The sequence below is a fragment of the Bos taurus genome, chromosome 2, assembly GCF_002263795.3.
Source record: "Bos taurus isolate L1 Dominette 01449 registration number 42190680 breed Hereford chromosome 2, ARS-UCD2.0, whole genome shotgun sequence".
Classification (NCBI taxonomy): domain Eukaryota; kingdom Metazoa; phylum Chordata; class Mammalia; order Artiodactyla; family Bovidae; genus Bos; species Bos taurus.
Genome location: NC_037329.1, coordinates 4,320,358 through 4,341,322, shown reverse-complemented (window position 1 = coordinate 4,341,322; position 20,965 = coordinate 4,320,358). Strand labels below are relative to the sequence as shown.

The 20,965-nt window shown below is 38.0% G+C and overlaps 1 protein-coding gene across 2 annotated transcripts in view; it reads left to right on the top strand.

Annotated features, from left to right (window-relative positions):
- UGGT1 (UDP-glucose glycoprotein glucosyltransferase 1) overlaps positions 1 to 20,965 on the top strand; it is a 110,992-nt gene that overhangs the window by 67,141 nt on the left and 22,886 nt on the right. Inside the window, exons 20-29 of one of the 2 annotated variants that reach the window (XM_002685231.6) lie at positions 1,135 to 1,233; positions 2,510 to 2,533; positions 3,027 to 3,121; positions 5,127 to 5,333; positions 6,015 to 6,146; positions 6,935 to 7,065; positions 10,416 to 10,511; positions 13,316 to 13,418; positions 13,659 to 13,738; positions 14,202 to 14,391. In XM_002685231.6, the coding sequence (XP_002685277.1) occupies positions 1,135 to 1,233; positions 2,510 to 2,533; positions 3,027 to 3,121; positions 5,127 to 5,333; positions 6,015 to 6,146; positions 6,935 to 7,065; positions 10,416 to 10,511; positions 13,316 to 13,418; positions 13,659 to 13,738; positions 14,202 to 14,391 (1,157 nt within the window). The remainder of the gene's footprint in view (positions 1 to 1,134; positions 1,234 to 2,509; positions 2,534 to 3,026; positions 3,122 to 5,126; positions 5,334 to 6,014; positions 6,147 to 6,934; positions 7,066 to 10,415; positions 10,512 to 13,315; positions 13,419 to 13,658; positions 13,739 to 14,201; positions 14,392 to 20,965) is intronic. The other variant, XM_005202234.5, reaches the window with a different exon arrangement.

The following is a 20,965-nucleotide window of genomic DNA, read 5'->3' as shown; positions in this document are numbered from 1 at the left end:
AAAGAGTTATCTTTGGAGTACTGATGAATAAGGAACGTAAAAACAGCTCTGTGTTTTGGGATATCTTTCTCCACTGAGTGTTAACACCCTCACCTGTGACATGATGCCAGTCCCCAGTGGCAAGGACGTAGTCGCTTGGTGAGCGTTGTGAAGCTGTTGGTGAAGGAGTAACTGGCATCCTCCTAACCCAGTGGTTATAGCTCCATTATCTACACTGCTCTTGGCCTTTGCTGTCCTGCAACCAAGTTTTAAGGCCATGGTACTTCCTCCCCTCCCCTGCATATAGCCAACAGTATGAATGGATTATGTCTGTCATAATCGCTTACCATTACTAGAACATTGATTGAGCAGATTGTAGGCCTTCGGTGTGCTTTCTTTAATGAAAAGATAGATGGGTGAGGGTGGGCAAGCAAGCTGTGCTTGGAGGGTAGGGCAGAAAGCAGGGCGTTTGTATTGGGATGTGAGTAATGCAAAGACCTGGGATGATTGCTAGAGATAGAGGGTTTATGATACCAGGCTGGAGACCACTTTGTAGGTAGGAAGAAATTATGAAGTATTTAGAGCAAGAGAGTGACTTGATGAAGCTGGAATTTTGGTAAGAGTAATCTGAGGGGAAATGATTAATAAGAGCAATTGCACATAGGTACTAATAGGAAAAATATATATCTAAAAATGACCTCTTATTTCTTTTAAGGTTAGAAATGTTATTATGATAGAGATGAAATAACTAAAATATGCGTTTTCTTATATTTTCTCTCCCATTTATCTCCTCTTATCCCCAAATAGAATAGGGAAGTGTTTACTATAGGGATGGACTATGGAAAGGGGAGGTGAAGTTAAAGTCTCTTTAAAAGATCATCCTCTAGGTATAAAGTGAAAAAATAGGAATAAAATTAATTTAAATAATCAACACATATATGAGAGTTATATGTCAGATGGGTACATTTTCCCTTTGTGTCTTAAAATATGATTAATGAGGTAGGGGTCATGTTGTTAACTTGTTCAATGAACTTGGAACAATATATTTTGCTCATGCATTTTGTTAAAACATATGGTCAAATAAGGTTATCAGTTGAATGTTAACATTAGCTTGAATTTAGGCATATTAATTATAAATCTAATTTTTTTTTTCAGATAACTTTTTTGTGGATGATTATGCTAGATTTACCGTCTTGGATTCCCAAGGCAAGACTGCTGCTATAGCCAACAGTATGAATTATCTGACTAAGAAAGGTAATTCATTTTACGCTTAACCTTGGATTCAACTTTTTTTTTTTCTTAGTATCTACAAAAATTTAGTGTCTGTTGAGAAAGAGATACCATAATTTCTTTTATTTTTTTGTATAATTATTTGAGTCTAGAAATTACCTATTTAAATTTAATTTTTATATATATTTGAAAATTCAGATGTTGTCTATAAATTTTATGTGCTGTGTGTGCTGTGCTTAGTCGCTCAGTCATGTCCAACTCTTTGTGACCACATGGACTGTAGCCCATCAGGCTCCTCTGTTCATGGGATTCTCCAGGCAAGAATACTGCAGTGGGTTGCCATGCCCTCCTCCAGAGGATCTTCCCAACCCAGGTCTCTTGCATTGCAGGTGGATTCATTACTGTCTGAGCTACCAGGGAAGCCCAAGAATACTGGAGTGGGTAGCCTAACCCTTCTCCAGGGGATCTTCCTGACCTAGGAATTGAACCAGGGTCTCCTGCATTGCAGGAAGATTCTTTACCGGTTGAGCTACCATAATAGACATAAAAGGCAAAAAGAAAAATTTTTTCATGGTTCAGAATAGAAAAAGAATTATGTAAAAATGGTTTAATGCATTGCAGATTGGTTTGACTCACCTCTTCAATGACAACATTGGATTAAATTTTTGGGATTTATAGATAAGTGAAGTCAAAGTCGCTCAGTTGTGTCCAACTCTTTGTGACCCCATGGACTATACAGTCCATGGAATTCTCTAGGCCAGAATACTGGAGTGGGAGGTCTTTCCCTTTTCCAGGGGATCTTCCCAACCAGGGATTGTCTCCCACATTGCAGGTGGATTCTTTACTAGCTGAGCCGCAAGGGAAACTTGGTTCAAGAAATCCTTGTGACTGTTTTTAAGCTGATTTTGATACAGAGTTCTTTATGCAGATCAAAATTATGTAAAATGATACCCTTTTAATGAAAGACAGATGTTTTCCCTCTCTGGTTACATTTATTACCCTTTTAAAGCACCAACTGTCATTTAAGGTAGCTATTTTTATTACCATTGTAGTTTTCTCCCAGAGAGAAGTTCTGGCTTTTCAAATGTATATTTAAATACAGTCCATTGCTCCATTTGGTTCCTCTAAGAAATTGATTCCGAGGAGTCCTTGTATAGTTCTGTAACACAAATGGGACGAAGAACCAGAAAAAAAGCATAGAGGATGTTGGGCATTATTTAAAATTTGTCTCTTAAGTTGACATTAATTAGAGAAATGACATTTTCTTTTTTTCTACTCTTTTTCCTTTACTTTTGTCCAGGAATGTCCTCCAAGGAAATCTATGGTAACTTTAAACTTCAGAGTGTTCTATTCCTTTTATTTATTTTTTATTAATTATCTTATGTGGTTCAGGCACTGTTATAATTCAGAATTTATCGCTACTTTATTGGAATGTTTCTGGAACCTGTGGGTAACAGATATATTATCAATGCAGATAAGTTCTGTGTGTTTGTAAAGAGTTATATTATAGAAAGTTACAAATGAATATGATTAGAGACTATCATATTTTACCCACACTCTCAAAGACTTTTTCATTTTACATGCTAACAGATGCCCAAACCAAAACAGAATTAATAAATGCATGTTTCTAATTTCTAATTAAGCCACATGGAAGGTTATCATGCTTTCATTCTAGTATCAAAGTTTCGCTGCTTTTGCTTTGTATCTTTATTTTTTGCATGGTTTGCAGAAATTACTTGACTTAATAGCAATACTGAAACATAGGATGTGCTTTCTCCCCTCCTCCCACTCAGTATGTTGTGTTTGTTTTTCTACAGATGATTCTTTTATTAGACCAGTAACTTTTTGGATTGTTGGGGATTTTGATAGCCCTTCTGGAAGGCAGTTGTTGTATGATGCTATTAAACATCAGGCAAGTATCTCCTACTTCAGTCTGTGTCTTTGTTTGAGGCTGCAGTATCTTCATGAGCACCTGTGTGCTGATAATATTCTGGTGGGGAGGCTGAATCCTGCATTTTTAGTGCTTGGGGAGAAGAAGCATTGTTTTCTCAGAGGTCTGGCAACTATTGAGAAAGCCGAGAAGACTGCAACATTCTTTTTTTTCTTTAAAAAATTTATTTATTTATTTATGGCTCTGTTGGGTCTTTCGGGCTCCTCTTCCTTACAGTGCACAGGCTTCTCATTGCAGTGGCTTCTCTTGTTGCAGATCATGGGCTCTAGGCTGCAGCTCAGTAGTTTTGGCAAACTGGCTTAGTTGCTCCACAGCAATGTGGGATCTTCCTGGAGCAGGAATCGAACCCACGTCCGCTGCACTGGCAGGCAGAATCTTAACCACTGGACCATCAGGGAAGTCTGGGAATAGATTCTTTTAGAGGGAAAAATAACGAGATCTTCATCATAGACAAGTTTTTAATTGTACTACTGTTCATGCCCTTGCTGAAGAGATGCTGCAAAGTTCATTTTGTATATTGTGTGGAAGAGACAGAGTCCTTACCTTGACAGAGGTCCAGATATGGGAAAAATATTAACCAGGCACATCAGCGCCTATGTAATAGAAGTTGGTGTAGGCACGCAGAGGGATGCACATACAGGTGGCCTGAAAGCTAGGCAGGGTATCACCTGTAGAAGTGGACTGAATAGCAGTGGTGAACAGTTGAAAAAATATCACCTCTTCTAGAGATCCTCATTGTCAGAGAGAGAGTTGTTACATTTCCTGAGTAGTTTCAGATTGGATCTTCATCCAGGTTTCACACCCCTCCGACCTGTGTCCCTTTACCACCCTGTGTCCTAAGGAGGCTCACTGAAATACTGATGTACTGAGTGCCTTTATTGTCCAAAGGAACAGACTAGATGGTGTGGTCAGTTCAGAGTTGTATTTGTGAGCAGTCCTGGAAGGATGATATATGTATAATGCATTCTTAAATTGATAAAGCTTGTGTGGTGGTAAAGTGGGAGAACGGGGAGGGAGTAACTGAGGTGACACATAGGTTCAGAAGACAAGCACACATTAACAGGATGTACATTGTCAACGTGTGACCACCCCCCAGGTACAGAAGTAGTCACCTCAAAGTATGGCCCTGCCTGCGGCCTCATCACTATCCCTCTCCGGTCCCTCTCCTCACAGCCTAGGCTTGCCTGTTACTTACTTTGTTTAAATAGACTCTTACAATATTAACATGTGTTTGTTTGCATTTGATTTCTTTGCTCAACATTTTTGAAATTTATCCATGGCTTTACAAGTAGTGGTAATTAGTTCTTTTTCATTGTGCAGTCGCTGTACCACAGAGTTTTGTTTGTTTAGTCTGTTTGATGGACAGTTGGTTTGTTTCTAGTTTGGGGCTAGAAGAATGCTGCAGTGAATACTCAGGTACATGTTTTTAGATACACATCAGTATGAATGATACACATAAGTATGAATTTCTGTTGCTATGGCCCTTTTTTGTTTTTTTTGGTCCTAGATATCTTCTTCCACATGAATTCTTGACTTTTTACCCAAGGAGAGATTAATTTTTGCTAGAAATCTGTAAATCTGTAAAGGGTTTGCGCAGAGCCCTTCAAGAGGGTTGTGACTTGTGGTAGTAAAGATGGGTGTAGTTGGGATTCACATGCCCAAGTGAGGCATAACATGCATAAGAAGAATGCAAAGTGTGTTGGGAAAATACAGGACTCTGACAATCTGTAATGTATTCCATATTTACAGAGATGGCAAGAAATGAATTGGAAAGGTAGGTTGGGGGCCAATTCATATAAGGGTTTGAATGCCTAGTTACAGCATTTTAATTTTATTTGGTATGCAGAGGAGAACGACTGAAGACTTAAGTGTTATTTGCTACTTATGGAATATGACTGATGTTAATGCTGCTTTTTAAGTTCAAGACATCTACCATATAACTCTTAATTTCCCATTTTGTAAATAGAAATCCAGTAACAATGTTAGAGTAAGCATGATCAATAATCCTAGTGAAGATATAAGTTATGAGAAAACTCAGATCTCCAGAGCAATCTGGGCTGCTCTCCAAACCCAGACCTCCAACTCTGCTAAGAACTTCATCACAAAAATGGCCAAGGAGGAGACTGCAGAGGCCCTGGCCGCAGGAACTGACATCAGGGAGTTCTCTGTTGGGGTAAGTCTGTGTATTGCACGAAGCTGCCTTGTTCTGTTATTTAGAAGTTCATTCCTGTGGGCTGATTTGTCCTGTTCCTGTTGATGTCAGGATTTGTGATTGTAGTTCTGAGCTCAGAGAATATTTTTTAAGTTGGAAGAGCCTTTCCAATAAATAACAATTCTGTGATTTTCCCTTTACTTCACTTGAAACTTACTAGGTTTCATGTGTATACATGAGTTTATGTATGCTTTTAAGCACAAAGCCATTGGTTTTGTAAGTTTTTAAAAGGCAGAGTTAATTTAAAAGTCCAAGTTAATTTATATACTACGTACTTTTGATTGTTGTGTAATTTTAAAACTTTTTATAAAATGATGAGTGTATTTGATGTTTCAGTTAGAAAAAAGGTTCTCTCTTGAAATTAACAAGATTTAAAAATGCATAATAAAGATACCATGAATTATAGTTTACCAATTAAACTATCACATAAAGGACCAGGAAAAGGAAATAAGCAATTACTTGTTAAGTGAGAGGTTGGGAAAAAACGGGAGGAAATGTGGAAAATGGAGACATCATAATGTTAATTATTAAAATTAGTCATAACTTTCCTCTAGAGCATTTTATGATTTATTCATGTGATTATTAATTTTTGTGGTTTTCATAATAACAATTACTTTTCCTTAATAACAATTACTTTCCTAGGGCATGGATTTCAGTCTTTTTAAAGAGGTCTTTGAGTCTTCCAAAATGGATTTCATTTTGTCTCATGCCATGTACTGCAGGGATGTTCTAAAGCTGAAGAAAGGACAGAGGGCAGTGATCAGCAATGGAAGGGTAAGGATTTTGTCCTGAGACAAGGTTGCCTTCAAATTAGATTAGTGAACAGTCTTGGCAGCATTCTTCTCTGAAGCTAGTAAACTCTTCAACAGAGCCACTTTTTCTGAAGGTGATTAGGGCTTATGCAGTGCTGGTGATCATTACTGCCCCCTTGTTTCAAAGGAAGTTTGCTCATTTGGACACAAATGTCCTTACATGAAACCTTCCTCCTGTTTAGTTTTGCCCTGTGAGTGTGTAAGATGGTGAGAGTGTGGTTGCTCTCAGAACATAAATTCCTAAGACCTTTGATACATAAAGTATTTGTATCATGTGGGGATTAAGTTTATGGTTTGTGCAGTTTATATGAACTTAATTGGTTTATGCTTAGAATACTTCATAAATATCTGCACATGTGAAAATGAGACTAGGCAGACATACTAAACTTGAAACTCTTAGCACTTAGGGTGAAATCTCTGGTATCTACCACTGCATTTCTATTTTGGCTTTTTTATTATATTCAGTGAGAATTAATGAAAATGATATTGCTGTTTTATATCAGAGTTTGTTTACTGTAAAAATAGTGTAAAATATTCGAGTCTACACTCTGTTGAGTGTGGAGGAATTGATAAGTGGATAGCCATATGAGTTGATTTGGCTTTTATTTTCACTTTTTCATTGATTTAACTTAGACATAAACATGCTTTGGGTCTGTAAAGTGATTTGGTTTGTAAGGTGGCCTGAGGACAACCCAGGGCTTCTTTGCAGCCTGCTGATTCCAGCACTGACTGCCCTGCTCTCTTTCACAGATCATTGGGCCACTTGAGGACAGTGAATTCTTTAATCAAGACGATTTCCACCTCCTGGAAAATATCATCTTAAAAACTTCAGGACAGAAAATCAAATCTCATATTCAGCAGCTTCGGGTAGAAGAAGATGTGTAAGTTTTGCCATAGAAGAAATTAATCAGTTCAAGTCATAGGGGCTATCTTAATTGGACCTTCCTCATTCTTTAAATGGCACCCCACTCCAGTACTCTTGCCTGGAAAATCCCATGGACGGAGGAGCCTGGTAGGCTGCAGTCCATGGGGTCACTAAGAGTCGGACACGGCTGAGTGACTTCACTTTCACGCATTGGAGAAGGAAATGGCAACCCACTCCAATGTTCTTGCCTGGAGAATCCCAGGGACGGTGGAGCCTGGTGGGCTGCCATCTACGAGATCACACAGAGTCGGACACAACTGAAGTGACTTAGCAGCAGTAGCAGCAGCATTCTTTAAAAAAAAAAATGTTAAACATCTATTCCAAGATGTTTTATCTCTAGCTTTAAAATATAATAATTGTCTTCATTTCAGGTTTACTTATTTTTGCTTCCACTAAATGAGTTAATTTTGCAGCAAGCTGTTTAAAGAACTGAATTCTCTCCATTTTGATTTTTTAAAAGGTTTTGATTGTAAAAATTTCAAACATATGCAAAAGTAGAGGGGTGATTTTATTTCTTTGGAATACTTATGGAAAGACATACTTATTCCTAATTATTTCTTTAATTACCCTTCAGTTTTATTTTCAGGAAAAAAAGGCAAATTAAGTGTTTCTTTTTCTTTATTTACTAATTATTGAATAATGAGTTTTTTGTTATGTAGTCCAAAGGTGATGATGATGAGTTGATTATTATTGGTTCTTTACTGTTATTTTAATCCTTTTCAGTGTTATTACTAGCTTATGTATTTTAATAAGTTATTTCTCAAAGGAAGAAAAGTAATTATTTGATTGGTCTATGTACCTGCAGTGTAACTGAAGCTCATATTCATATTCACATGGTTTTTGGCATTAAATATCAAATGCATGTATAATTGGAGGATGTATGTTTATGTTTAATGTTGATGAACCATGATACCTTTTTCCACAGAGGCTATAGCATTTTACTTTCCCATCAGTAATGCATAAGGGTTCTAATTTCTCCACGTCCTCATCAACGTTTGTTATTTTTTATTTTTTTTATAATACCCATTCTAAATGACTGTGGTATCTCCTTGTGGTTTGTCATACTCCCCTAATAATTAGTGATCTTGAACATCTTTTCATGTGCTTAATAGACCATTTGTCTATCTGGGAAAACATCTGTCCAAGTCCTTTGCTCATTTTTAAGTATTTTGTTGTTGAGTTGTAGGAATTCGTTTATATTCTGGATATCAATCCCGTATAGCTGTGTGATATGTGGATGTTTTTTCCCCATTCCATGGATTGACTTTTCACACTCTTGATAGTGTTCTTTGATGCATAGTTTGAGGATATAGGATTTTAAAGTTTTTCTGTTTTCTTCTTTTCTTCCTCTGTTTCATCATAGCATGATGTTGCAGAGTTCGAGATGCATGTCTTAGTGTTGACTTTGATAGCTACCAGAGTAGTCTCTTTGCCAAGTTTTATGTGATATGAGAAGGAATCTTTTTTTATCTCAGCCAAACTGGGGTCACAGATAAAGAGGTTTTGTTCTACCTCATTTAGTGCTCCTTGTTTTAGCCTATGAAACACCTCCTGGATACAGGCCAGGAGCTGACCTATGACTTGAAGCCATGTGTCACAGGCATAGGCTTGCTGTGTTCCTTGGAGCACTCCCTCTCTGTCTCTGGAGCCTGTGGAGGGGTCCCTTGGAGTCCTTGTGGACTGTATAATTGCCAGACTATGCACAAAAGACTTGTCTTTAACCAACTAGAGATGTATTAGGTGGGTCCTGGGTGGATATAGACATATAAGGTAGCTTTGGGCTTCCTTGGTAGCTCAGTTGGTAAAGAATCCACCTGCGATGCAGGAGACCCTGATTTGATACCTGGGTCGGAAGATCCACTGGAGAAGGGATAGGCTACCTGTTCCAATATTCTTGGACTTGCCTTGTGGCTCAGCTGGTAAAGAATCCACCTGCGATGTGGGAGACCTGGGTTTGATCCCTGGGTTGGGAAGATCACCTGGAGAAGGGAAAGGGTACCCACTCCAATATTCTTGTCTAGAGAATTCCATGGACTATATAAGTCCATGGGTTGGCAAATAGTTGGACACAACTGAGCAACTTTCTCTTTCGTTTTCACTTTCAAGGTAGTTATGGGGCTACCAAAAGATTGATGCTAAAACTTTTAGGGTTCTCAGAGTGCCCTTGCTTGCCTAGGGTTTTCCTTAGTGACAGGACTGCTCCACCTGGGAGTGGCCCCTTATGACAGCCACAGCTTTCATGCCTGACCCAGACCTGCAGCTAAGAGGCCGTCCTCAGCTCCCTAAACCCCAGTTGTGACCTCTTTAATCGAGGTACTCATCCCAGGCCCCGTTAGTGTCCCTTGACATATTTTGTGACAATGTTGACACATCAGAGGAAACAGATGACCTATTTTATTCTGTTTTCAGAGTTATATTGAGAAGTACCAGGGTATATAATTTAATATAGTTGTTTGGTTCAGTGAGAGAATGGATGGGCTTGATTCTAGTTCAAATATATTCACAAATATTCTCAAATATATTTTAGCATTCTTAGAATTCAATCCTTGGTTCAGCAGACTAGAGCATTTTTTTTGAGTCTCACGATTTAGTGTAAAATCTTCCTTGGTTAGAAATCAAGTTAGGAGGGGTGGGGAATGTGGAAGTGCTTTTCAAAGTTGTTTACTGTAATGTTGATTGTAATAGTGTAATAGATAATGATATATCCATAAATATAATACTATGCAGTTATTGAAAATATTGATGTACCCCAACAAAATAATGTTTGTAATATATTATTAAATGAAAAATCAGGTTACCAAATAATGTAGTACCACTTTTGTGTGTATAGATATATATATATTTTACAATATAGAAGAATTATGAACTGAAGTGTTTTCAACACTTATTTCTTAAATATGCTATTATTGTGTGTATCTCCATTTTCTCCTTATGTATTTTTTTCCTGAATGTTTTTTTTTGTAAATTGTTACTCTAATGATCATAAAAAATAATAAAGTTATTTAGAAGAGGGTGAGGGAGACATAAATGACACTGGCTGCCTGCTCTGGGCCAGGCTCTGAGCTAGGTGCTTTATTTTGTATGTTAGGCCAGTGCTGGTTTTATAAGAGCTGCTCCAAGTAGTTGCTGCCTCCATTTCACATATGGAAAAATCAACACTAACTGCAGGGCTATAAAACTAATCAGTGACACAGATTGTTGTTTTTTTTCTCATGCCTGTTGGTACAAAGTTTATTTCTTCAAACCATGTCGTTGGCATTCAGTACTTAGGTTGATTGCTAAATTTTCACCAACCACATCTTTCAGGGCCAGTGACTTGGTAATGAAGGTGGATGCTCTCCTGTCAGCTCAACCAAAGGGAGATGCAAGAATCGAATACCAGTTTTTCGAAGACAGACACAGGTATAGAATCAGTGTTGAATTTATGCATATTTTTGTTTTCCTCAGCTCCTTTATTCTTCCATTTAAAGTGTATTTGTAAGTGTGATGTGGTTTTTATATATGTTTATATTCATATGTAGAACTCATAACAGAGCTCAGTTGCATAAAAGTTGACATTTATTTCTAGATCAATTTAAAGTAGTTCTGAGTACACCCTTTAAGAAAACAGAGCTTTTAATAAAGCAGATCAGCTTAATTTTATGATATTAAAGAATAAACAGTTGTTAAACCACTCGTCTCTTCATCTTTTTTTGAAACCTGTCTTGTTTTCAATAAAATAAAAATAAGTGTAGCATTATAAGGAACTCTTTTGTCTTTTGTCTTTTTGTCTCTTGTTTTCCAGTTTTTTATTTTGAAAAGTTTCAAACTTGGAGAATAGTTGAAAGACTATTACAGTGAACACCCAAATATCTTTAACCTAGATTCACCAACTGTTGACACTGTGCCACATTTATCCATATGTGTGTGTATGTATAGTATACATACAATATAGATACATACATATAGTATACATACAAAATTTGTATTGCATACAAATGTAATGTGCATTCACATTTTTGGCAACCATTTGAAAGTATGTTGTTCAGTTCAGTCACTCAGTCATGTCCCAACTCTTGTGACCCCATGGACAGCAGCACGCCAGGCCTCTCTGTCCATCATCAACTCCCAGAGTTTACCCAAACTTATGTTCATTAAGTCAGTGATGCCATCCAACGATATCATCCTCTGTCGAACCCTTTTCCTCCCGCCTTCAATCTTCCCCAGCATCAAGGTCTTTTCAAATGAGTCAGCTCTTCGCATCAGGTGGCCAAAGTGTTGGGGTTTCAGCTTCAACATCAGTCCTTCCAATGAATACTCAGGACTGATCTCCTTTAGGATAGACTGGTTGGATCTCCTTGCAGTCCAAGGGGCTCTCAAGAGTCTTCTCCAACACCATAGTTCAAAAGCATTAGTTCTTCGGCACTCAGCTTTCTTTATAGTCCAACTCTCACATCCATGAGAGTCTCACATACATGACTACTGGAAAAACCATAGCTTTGACCAGAAGGGCCTTTGCTGGCAAAGTAATGTCTCTGCTTTTTAATAGGCTGTCTAGGTTGGTCATAACTTTTCTTCCAAAGAGTAAGCGTCTTTTAATTTCATGGCTGCAGTCACCATCTGCAGTGATTTTGGAGCCCCCCAAAATAAAGTCTGCCACTGTTGCCACTGTTTCCCCATCTATTTGCCGTAAAGTGATGGGACCGGATACCATGATTTTAGTTTTCTGAATGTTGAGCTTTAAGCCAACTTTTTCACTCTCCTCTTTCACTTTCATCAAGAAGCTCTTTAGTTTTTCTTCACTTTCTGTGATAAGGGTGGTGTCATCTGCATATCTGAGGTTATTGATATTTATCCCAGCAATCTTGATTCCAGCTTGTGCTTGTAGACATTGTTATATATCATGGATATATTCTTTGGCATCTGTCTCCTGAGTACTGACAGTATCTCCAGCAATTTAAATTGCTGGCATACCTCAGCAATTTAACCTTGATAAAGCAATATTATGTAATATCAGTCCATTTTCCGATTTCTCCGAAGCCCAGTAATGACCTCTTATAACTGTTTGTCGTTTTGGTCCAGCTCACACACTGAAGTTAGTTATTGTGTCTCTTTAGTCTCTTCTGAGGTAGAACAGTTTGAGGGTTTTTTTGTTTATTTGTTTTTTCAGTCTTTTATGACATTGACTCTTAGGAGTCCAGGCCAGTTGTCTTGTGGAATGTCCCACAATCTGGGTTGTTTTCTCATGATTAGATTTAAGATTAAATTGTCTTTAGGAAGGACTCCTACAGTTGATGTATGCAGCCCTTACTTTACCAGTCAAGTGTATATCTTTTTGCACCTCAGAATCACCACAAAGGCTTTAGATGCAGAAGCCTGCATGCTACTCTTCTATGATTTTGATTTAATTAGTTTAGAGTAGATTGGACTTTGGTTTAATTGACCTGTGCTTTCTCACAGTCAGTCCTGGTGGGGATAAAATTTGAACAGACTATTTGCCATAAAAATATTTGTTTAATTATGACTCTCATGTCTAGGAGTGCGTTAATTCTCAAGAAATTTCCAACAGTGATACAAAGTGGTTGTGAGAAGTTTTTTACAGCTTGAAAGCCATCTAAAAGTCTAGCAATAAGGAATAGCTTAAGTAAACTACAGCATGTTCACTTAGCAAATTGAAGATTATTTTTTTTTCAGGATATTAATGTATAACAGTGTGGAAAAATCTTTATAGTATTTACAATTTCTGGGGGAAGGAATGAAGTCATTATAAGGTTGCTGATATCTTGTAGGTGTATCTGATCTTTATATAGGCATATAAGGAGGACTGTATAGAAATGTCATATAGTGGTTGAGTTGGGATGGTGAGATTTTATGATTATTTCCTGTTTCTCTCTTTTGCAAATTTCTTGTAATATTCTTATATTTCTTTTACTATTTGAAAACATCAATTTCTTCTCTCCTTACAACCTTCTTGCCAAGAAATAAAAATTGGCATAATGTTCCTTAACTGTTAAAAACAAGCATTAGAAACTTTGAGAGGGTTTTGCAAACTTTGAGGTGGACATAATCATGTAGTTGACCACCATGTAACTTACTGTTTTTTAGAAAATGCTAAGAGAGTTGATTAGCTGTATTGGATGTGTTGTCTTCCTGCCCCCACCCCGCCAAGAAATCAACTGTTTCCTATTTTCCCCCAGAGTAATGTTTTATCTTTTTGATCTCTGTAGTGCAATTAAACTGAAACCCAAGGAAGGGGAGACATACTTTGATGTCGTGGCTGTCATTGACCCTGTCACCAGAGAAGCACAGAGACTTGCCCCATTGCTTTTGGTAGGTACAACTGCAGAGGCAATGCCCATGTTTTGTCCCCATGATAGGTAAGTGTGATTTTGATTGTGCACTAGAGCTGTGATTTCTAGGGATTTACCCAGTGCAGAATTTATAGGATTTATTATCTTTGTTTTTTTCTTGAGATACACATTTCTGAAGAGAAAATATAAACATTTTGTCTCGAGTATCAGTCACTTTGTAGGAAAAATTTTTGTTTTGTCATCTGATTTCCTCTTTTAGGTTTTAACTCAGCTGATCAACATGAATCTAAGAGTATTCATGAACTGCCAATCTAAACTTTCCGACATGCCGTTAAAAAGGTAAAACCAACTGGCTAAGAAATCAACCCTTGGAAAAAATTGCACTCAGTCTGAAAGCTAAAAATTGAATGTAAAAGATCAAAGGGATTTATATATGGACATCATGTTTAGAAAAAAATCACTTACTGAAGTTTTGCTAAATTTCTAAGAACTAATCAAGAGTTTGAAGAACTTAGTATGAGTGTGGGACCTGGGGGCACAAGCATTTCCCCTCCCCACAAAATGCAGGAAGGAATGACGTCCCCCCCAACCCCACCTCCCCTGCTCTCCTTGCATCTTCAACAACCACAGGGCATACAGTTAGGGCAAAAGATGGTTTTGGAAACACTTTCTTACTGTGGAAGGAAGGTCTTCCAAATCTAGTTTGTCTTAAGTCAGTTGTTTATCTGTGTAGATATGTATAAGCTCAAAGGTTGTGGTTGCATTATAAAAAAAGTTTAACATCTTTCCTTTTCCATTTCAGCTTTTACCGTTATGTCTTGGAACCAGAGATTTCTTTTACTTCAGACAATAGTTTTACTAAGGGGCCAATAGCAAAATTTTTGGATATGCCACAGTCTCCTCTGTTCACTCTGAACTTGAACACACCTGAGAGTTGGATGGTAGAGTCTGTCAGAACACCATATGACCTTGATAATATTTATTTAGAAGAGGTAAGAGTATCATTGCTTCCCAGTATCTAATCCCACATAACTCTGTTGAAGATGTTGTTATGGTAGTCTCTGATAATCTCCCTACAGTCTAGGAGTGCTTCTGAAACAGTAGTGTTCAAGTAACAGCCTCATTGAGATCTATATCACACACCATAAAATTCACCCTTTTAAAGTATACAGCTCAGTAATTTTAGTATGTTCACAGAGTTGTGCAGCCATCACCACTATCTAACTTCAGAAAATTTTCAACACCCCTAAAACTAACTCCATTCAGTTCAGTTCAGTTCAGTCACTCAGTTGCGTCCAACTCGGCGACCCCATGAACCACAGCACACCAGGCCTCCCTGTCCATCACCAACTCCCGGAGTTTACTCAAACTCATGTCCATCGAGTCAATGATGCAATCCAACCATCTCATCCTCTGTTGCCTGCTTCTCCTCTTGCTTTCAATCTTTCCCAGCATCAGGGTCTTTTCCAGTGAGTCAGTTCTTTGCATCAGGTGGCCGAAGTATTGGAGCTTCAGCTTCAGCATCAGTCCTTCCATTGAATATTCAGGACTGGTTTCCTTCAGAATGGACTGGTTGGATCTCCTTGCAGTCCAAGGAACTCTCAAGAGTCTTCTCCAACACCACGGTTCAAAAGCATCAATTCTTCGGTGCTCAGCTTTCTTTATAGTCCAACTCTCACATCCATCCAAGACTACTGGAAAAACCATAGCCTTGACTGGACTAACTCCATACCCATGAGTAATCACCCCCAATTCCCCGTGCCCTCTGACAACCACTAACCTATTTTCTGTCACTTTTTTGTGACTGGCTTCCTTCACTTAAATTATTTTCAAGGTTCCTTCATATTTTGGCATTTATTAGTACTTTATTCATTTTTATTGCCAGATAGTATTCCATTGTATAGATATACTACGTTTTATTTATTATTTATTATATCCACCGTGTGGCTGTATCACTTATAGACATTTGGGTTGTTTCTGCTTTTAGACCATTATGAATAATGCTGCTAGGAGCATTTGTACATACGTTTTTGTAGATCTGCTTTTCTTTCTCTTGGGTATATACATAGGAGTGGGATTGCTGGATCAGATGGTAATTTTATGTTTAACTTTTTATGGGATTGCCAAACTGCTTTCCAGAGTGATTTGCCCTAATAACAAATGACATTGAGCATTTTTTCATGTGTTTATTGGCCATTTGTGTATCTCCTTTGGAGAAATGTTTATTCAAATCCTTTGCTTTATTCAAATCCTTTAAAAATTGACTCATCTTATAATTGTTGAATTGTAGGAGTTCTTTTTATATTCTGGATACAAGTCCCTTATCACATATATGCCTCACATATATGTTTTCTCCCATTTTATATGTTGTCTTTTCACTTTTTTGATGGTGTCCTTTGAAGCATATAAGTTTCTAATCGTCATAAAGTCTAATTTTCCTATTTTTTCATTTGTCACTTATGCTTCTGGAGTTACATCTAAGAAACCATTGTTTAGTCCCAGATCACAAGGGTTTACGCCAGTGTTTGATTTTAGAACTTTCACAATTTAAAACTCTTACATTTTTGAAAACTCTTACTTCCTGGATACATTTGGAGTTAATTCTTTGTATATGGTGCCAGGTAGAGTTCCAGCTTTAGTCTTCATATGTGGCTATACAGTTGTCCAAGCACCATTTGTTTTAAAAACCTATTCTTTCCGCATTAGATGGTCTTTGTGCCTTTGTCAGGAATCAGTTAAACCCTAATGTGAAGGCTTAATTTTGGGCTGTCAGTTCTAGTCCATTGATCTGCATGTCTGTCCTTAGGCTAGTACCACATTGTCTTTTTTACTGAAGCTTTGTAGTAAGTTTTCAAATTAGGAAGTGTGAATTTTCCAGTTGTGTGTTTTTTTTTCCCAAGGTAATTATGGCTATTCTGGGTTCTTTGCATTTTGAAATCAGCTTATTAATATCTTTAGAAAAAGCTGCTGTGATTTTAATAAGAATTTCATTAAATCACTAAATGAGTTTAGAGAGTATTGCCTTCTTAACAGTATTAAGTGTTCTGAACCATGAATATGGGATATCTTTCCAATTATATAGGTCTTTAATTTCTTTCAACAGTGTTTTGTAGTTCTTAGTATACAAGCCTATACAAGACCATGCCATCTGCCAATAGAGTTTTAATTCTTTCTTTCCAATGTGATGCCTTTTATATAATTTTCTTAATGTATTGGAAAAATTTTAAATTACTGATTCAGTCTCTTGCTGTAGGTCTGTTTAGATTTTCTGTTTTGTCTTGAGTCAGTTTTCAAAGTTTGTGTATCTTAGGAGTGTATCCATTCTATCTAGGTTATCTAATTTGTTGGCATACAGTTTTTCATAGGATTTTCTAAAATTTAAATTTAACAGCTGCGTTTCCTTTATCCTTGCTTATTTCAGTAAGTTGGCTCTTCTCTTTTTCTCTTGGTCAGTCTAGCTAAAAGTTTGACATTTGTTGATATTTGCGAAAAACAAGCCTTTGGTTTCATTGCCTTTTTTTTCTTTTCTTTCCGTATAACTGTGTAGGGAGTCCCTAAGGTAATTGGTCCTTTTCCCCTAACCCATTTTCAAAGATAGTTCAATTTCATTTCACTTATGTCTCTTACCAGCCCTCACTCTATACCTAGCTTAGAGTGTATTAACAAAGGAACTGAAAGACATGGTCTTTACCTCCAGGAACTTACAGTGCCTCAGAGCCTCCTTCCCTTTTAAAACATTTGTCATTGTGTCTGCCCTTAATATCTCCTATCACGGTTGAACCCTATTTTCTGGTTCTGTCTTCTTGGGAATTGGGAGACTGGAAACTTGAGCATAGTTACCAAAGGACTTTGCAGACTTCTTTTCGTGAGGCTGAATAACTCAGTTTCTTAAAGACGAATCCCTGTGCTCACTTCAGTGGCACATACACTAAAACTGGAAGAAGAATCCTTTAGGTACTAAGCTGATTGAAGCAGAAAGAGACTGTGTGTGTGTGTGTGTGTGTGTGTACACGTAGGTACACACTTGCCCTTTCCCAATCCTATCCACCATATTTTTAAAAAATAAAGAATACAGTTCTTGCCCTTGAGGAACTAACTTTTGTTGAAGAAATTATAGAATGGCCACAAAAAAGCACTAAGGAATATTGCACAGAAGTATAGAATCAAATGCAAAGCAAGTTTCTTTCATATTTCCCAGGGTTTTTGCTGCTCTTTTTTAGGCTTCCTCCAGTTTCTCTACATTCCACTGAAAATATAGAGCCTGAGACTTGTGAGCATGTGGGGGTTTCCCTCTTAGCTCTTAATATTATACTTTTGGAATTTAGTATTGCAGTAACATGTTAAGCTCCAAATAGTTCCATTATCAGCATTAGATAAGGCTATAAAACCAAGCCTGAACTAGCCTGGGATAGAAACTCTTTAATTGTTAGTTTGGTGCAAGCGTAATTATGATTTGGGGCCATGAATTTTAAATCATTATAACGAGGCTCAAACACATCTTTATTAATCAGAGTAAGAACCATTACAATTAACATGCTTTTGCCAATGAGAAATAAGTTTGTTTAATCTTGTAGCATACAAATTCATGATTTGAGATTTGATGAACTCGTGGAAAGCGTTTTCTGCCTCCTGCTGGTGTGGAAGCTTTTTCCAGGCATGAAGTTGTCAGTATGTTTGCAGAAGTGGTAGTTGGTTGGCAAGAGATCTAGTGAATTTGATAGATGAGGCAAAACCTTATAACCCAATTTGTTCAACTCTTGAAACATTGTTGGGTGTTGTTGTAAAGAAGAATTAGGCCCTTTCTGTTGACCGGTGCTGGCTGCAGACATTGTAGTTTTCAGTGTTCAGTTCAGTTGCTCAGTTGTGTCTGACTCTTTGCGACCCCATGAACTGCAGCATGCCTCCCTGTCCATCACCAACTGCCGGAGTATACCCAAACTCATATCCATCGAGTCTGTGATGCCATCCAACGATATCATCCTCTGTCGTCCTTCTCCTCCCGCCCTCAATCTTTCCCAGCATCAGGCAGGGTCTTTTCAAATGAGGCAGCTCTTTGCATCAGGTGGACAAAGTATTGGAGTTTCAGCTTCAACATCAGTCCTTCCAATGAACACCCAGGACTGATCTCCTTTCGGATAGAATGGTTGGATCTCCTTGCAGTCCAAGGGACTCTCAAGAGTCTTCTCCAACACCACAGTTCAAAAGCATCAATTCTTTGGCACTCAGCTTCTTTATGGTCCAACTCTCACATCCATACATGACTATTGGAGAAACCATAGCTTTGACTAGACGAACCTTTGTTGACAAAGTAATGTCTCTGCGTTTTAATATGCTGTCTAGGTTGGTCATAAGTTTCCTTCCAAGGAGTAAGCATCTTTTAATTTCATGGCTGTAGTCACCATCTGCAGTGATTTTGGAGCCCAAAAAAATAAAGTCTGACACTGTTTCCACTGTTTCCCCATCTGTTTACCATGAAGTGATGGGACTGGATGCCATGATCTTCGTTTTCTGAATGTTGAGCTTTAAGCCAACTTTTTCTCTCTTTCTCTTTCAACTCTCCTCTTTCACTTTCATCAAGAGGCTCTTTAGTTTTTCTTCACTTTCTGTGATAAGGGTGGTGTCATCTGCATGTCTGAGGTTATTGATATTTCTCCCGGCAATCTTGATTCCAGCCTGAGCTTCATCCAGCCCAGCGTTTCTCATGATGTACTCTGCATATATGTTAAATAAGCAGGGTGACAATATACAACCTTGATGTACTCCTTTTCCTATTTGGAACCAGTCTGTTGCTGCATGTCCAGTTCTAACTGTTGCTTCCTGACCTGCATACAGGTTTTTCAAGAGGCAGGTCAGGTGGTCTGGTATTCCCATCTCTTTCAGAATTTTCCATGGTTTATTGTGATCCACAGAGTCAAAGGCTTTGGCATAGTCAATAAAGCAGAAATAGATGTTTTTTCTGGAATTCTCTTGCTTTTCAATGATCCAGCGGATGTTGGCAATTTGACCTCTGGTTCCTTTGCCTTTCCTAAAACCAGCTTGAACATCTGGAAGTTCACGGTTCACATACTGCTGAAGCCTGGCTTGGAGAATTTTGAGCATTACTTTTACTAGCGTGTGAGATGAGTGCAATTGTGCAGTAGTTTGAGCATTCTTTGGCATTGCCTTTCTTTGGGATTGGAATGAAAACTGACCTTTTCCAGTCCTGTGGCCACTGATGAGTTTCCCAAATTTGCTGACATATTTAGTGTAGCACTTTCACAGCATCATCTTTCAGGATTTGAAATAGCTCAACTGGAATTCCATCACCTCCACTAGCTTTGTTCGTAGTGATGCTTCCTAAGGCCCACTTGACTTCACATTCAAGGATGTCTGGCTCTAGGTCAGTGATCACACCATCATGATTATCTGGGTCATGAAGATCATTTTTGTACAGTTCTTCTGTGTATTCTTGCCACCTCTTCTTAATCTCTTCTGCTTCTGTTAGGTCCCTACCATTTCTATCCTTTATTGTGCCCATCTTTGCATGAAGTGTTCCTTTGGTATCTCTGATTTTCTTGAAGAGATCTCTAGTCTTTCCCATTCTGTTGTTTTCCTCTATTTCTTTGCATTGATCACTGAGGAAGGCTATTATAGCAAGATCTCTACTTGCTATTCTTTGGAACTCTGCATTCAATTGGGTATATCTTTACTTTTCTCCTTTGCTTTTTGCTTCTCTTCTTTTCTCAGCTATTTGTAAGTCCTCCTCAGACAGCCATTTTGCTTTTCTGCATTTCTTTTTCTTGAGGATGGTCTTGATCCCTGTCTCCTGTACAATGTCATGAACCTCTGTCCATAGTTCATCAGGCACTCTCTCAAATCTAGTCCCTTAAATCTATTTCTCACTTCCACTGTATAACGGAATTTGATTTACGTCATACCTGAATGGTCTAGTGGTTTTCCCCACTTTCTTCAATTTAAGTCTGAATTTGGCAATAGGAGTTCATGATCTGAGCCACAGTCAGCTTCTGGTCTTGTTTTTGCTGACTGTATAGAGCTTCTCCATCTTTGGCTGCAAAGAATATGATCAATCTGATTTCGGTGTAGACCATATGGTGATGTCCATGTGTAGAGTCTTCTCTTGTGTTGTTGAAAGAGGGTATTTGCTATGACCAGTGCGTTCTCTTGACAAAACTCTATTAGCCTTTTTCCTGCTTCATTCTTTACTCCCAGGCCAAATTTGCCTATTACTCCAGGTGTTTCTTGACTTCCTACTTTTGCATTCCAGTCCCCTATAATGAAAAGGACATCTTTTTTGGGCGTTAGTTGTAAAAGGTGTTGTAGGTCTTCATAGAACTGTTCAGCCTCTTCAGTGTTACTGGTCAGGGCATAGACTTGGATTACCGTGATATCCAATGATTTGCCTTGGAAATGAACAGAGATCATTCTGTCGTTTTTGAGATTGCATCCATTTCGGACTCTTTTGTTGACCATGATGGCTACTCCATTTCTTATGAGGGATTCCTGCCCACAGTAGTAGATATAATGGTCATGTGAGTTAAATTCACCCATTCCAGTCCGTCTTAGTTC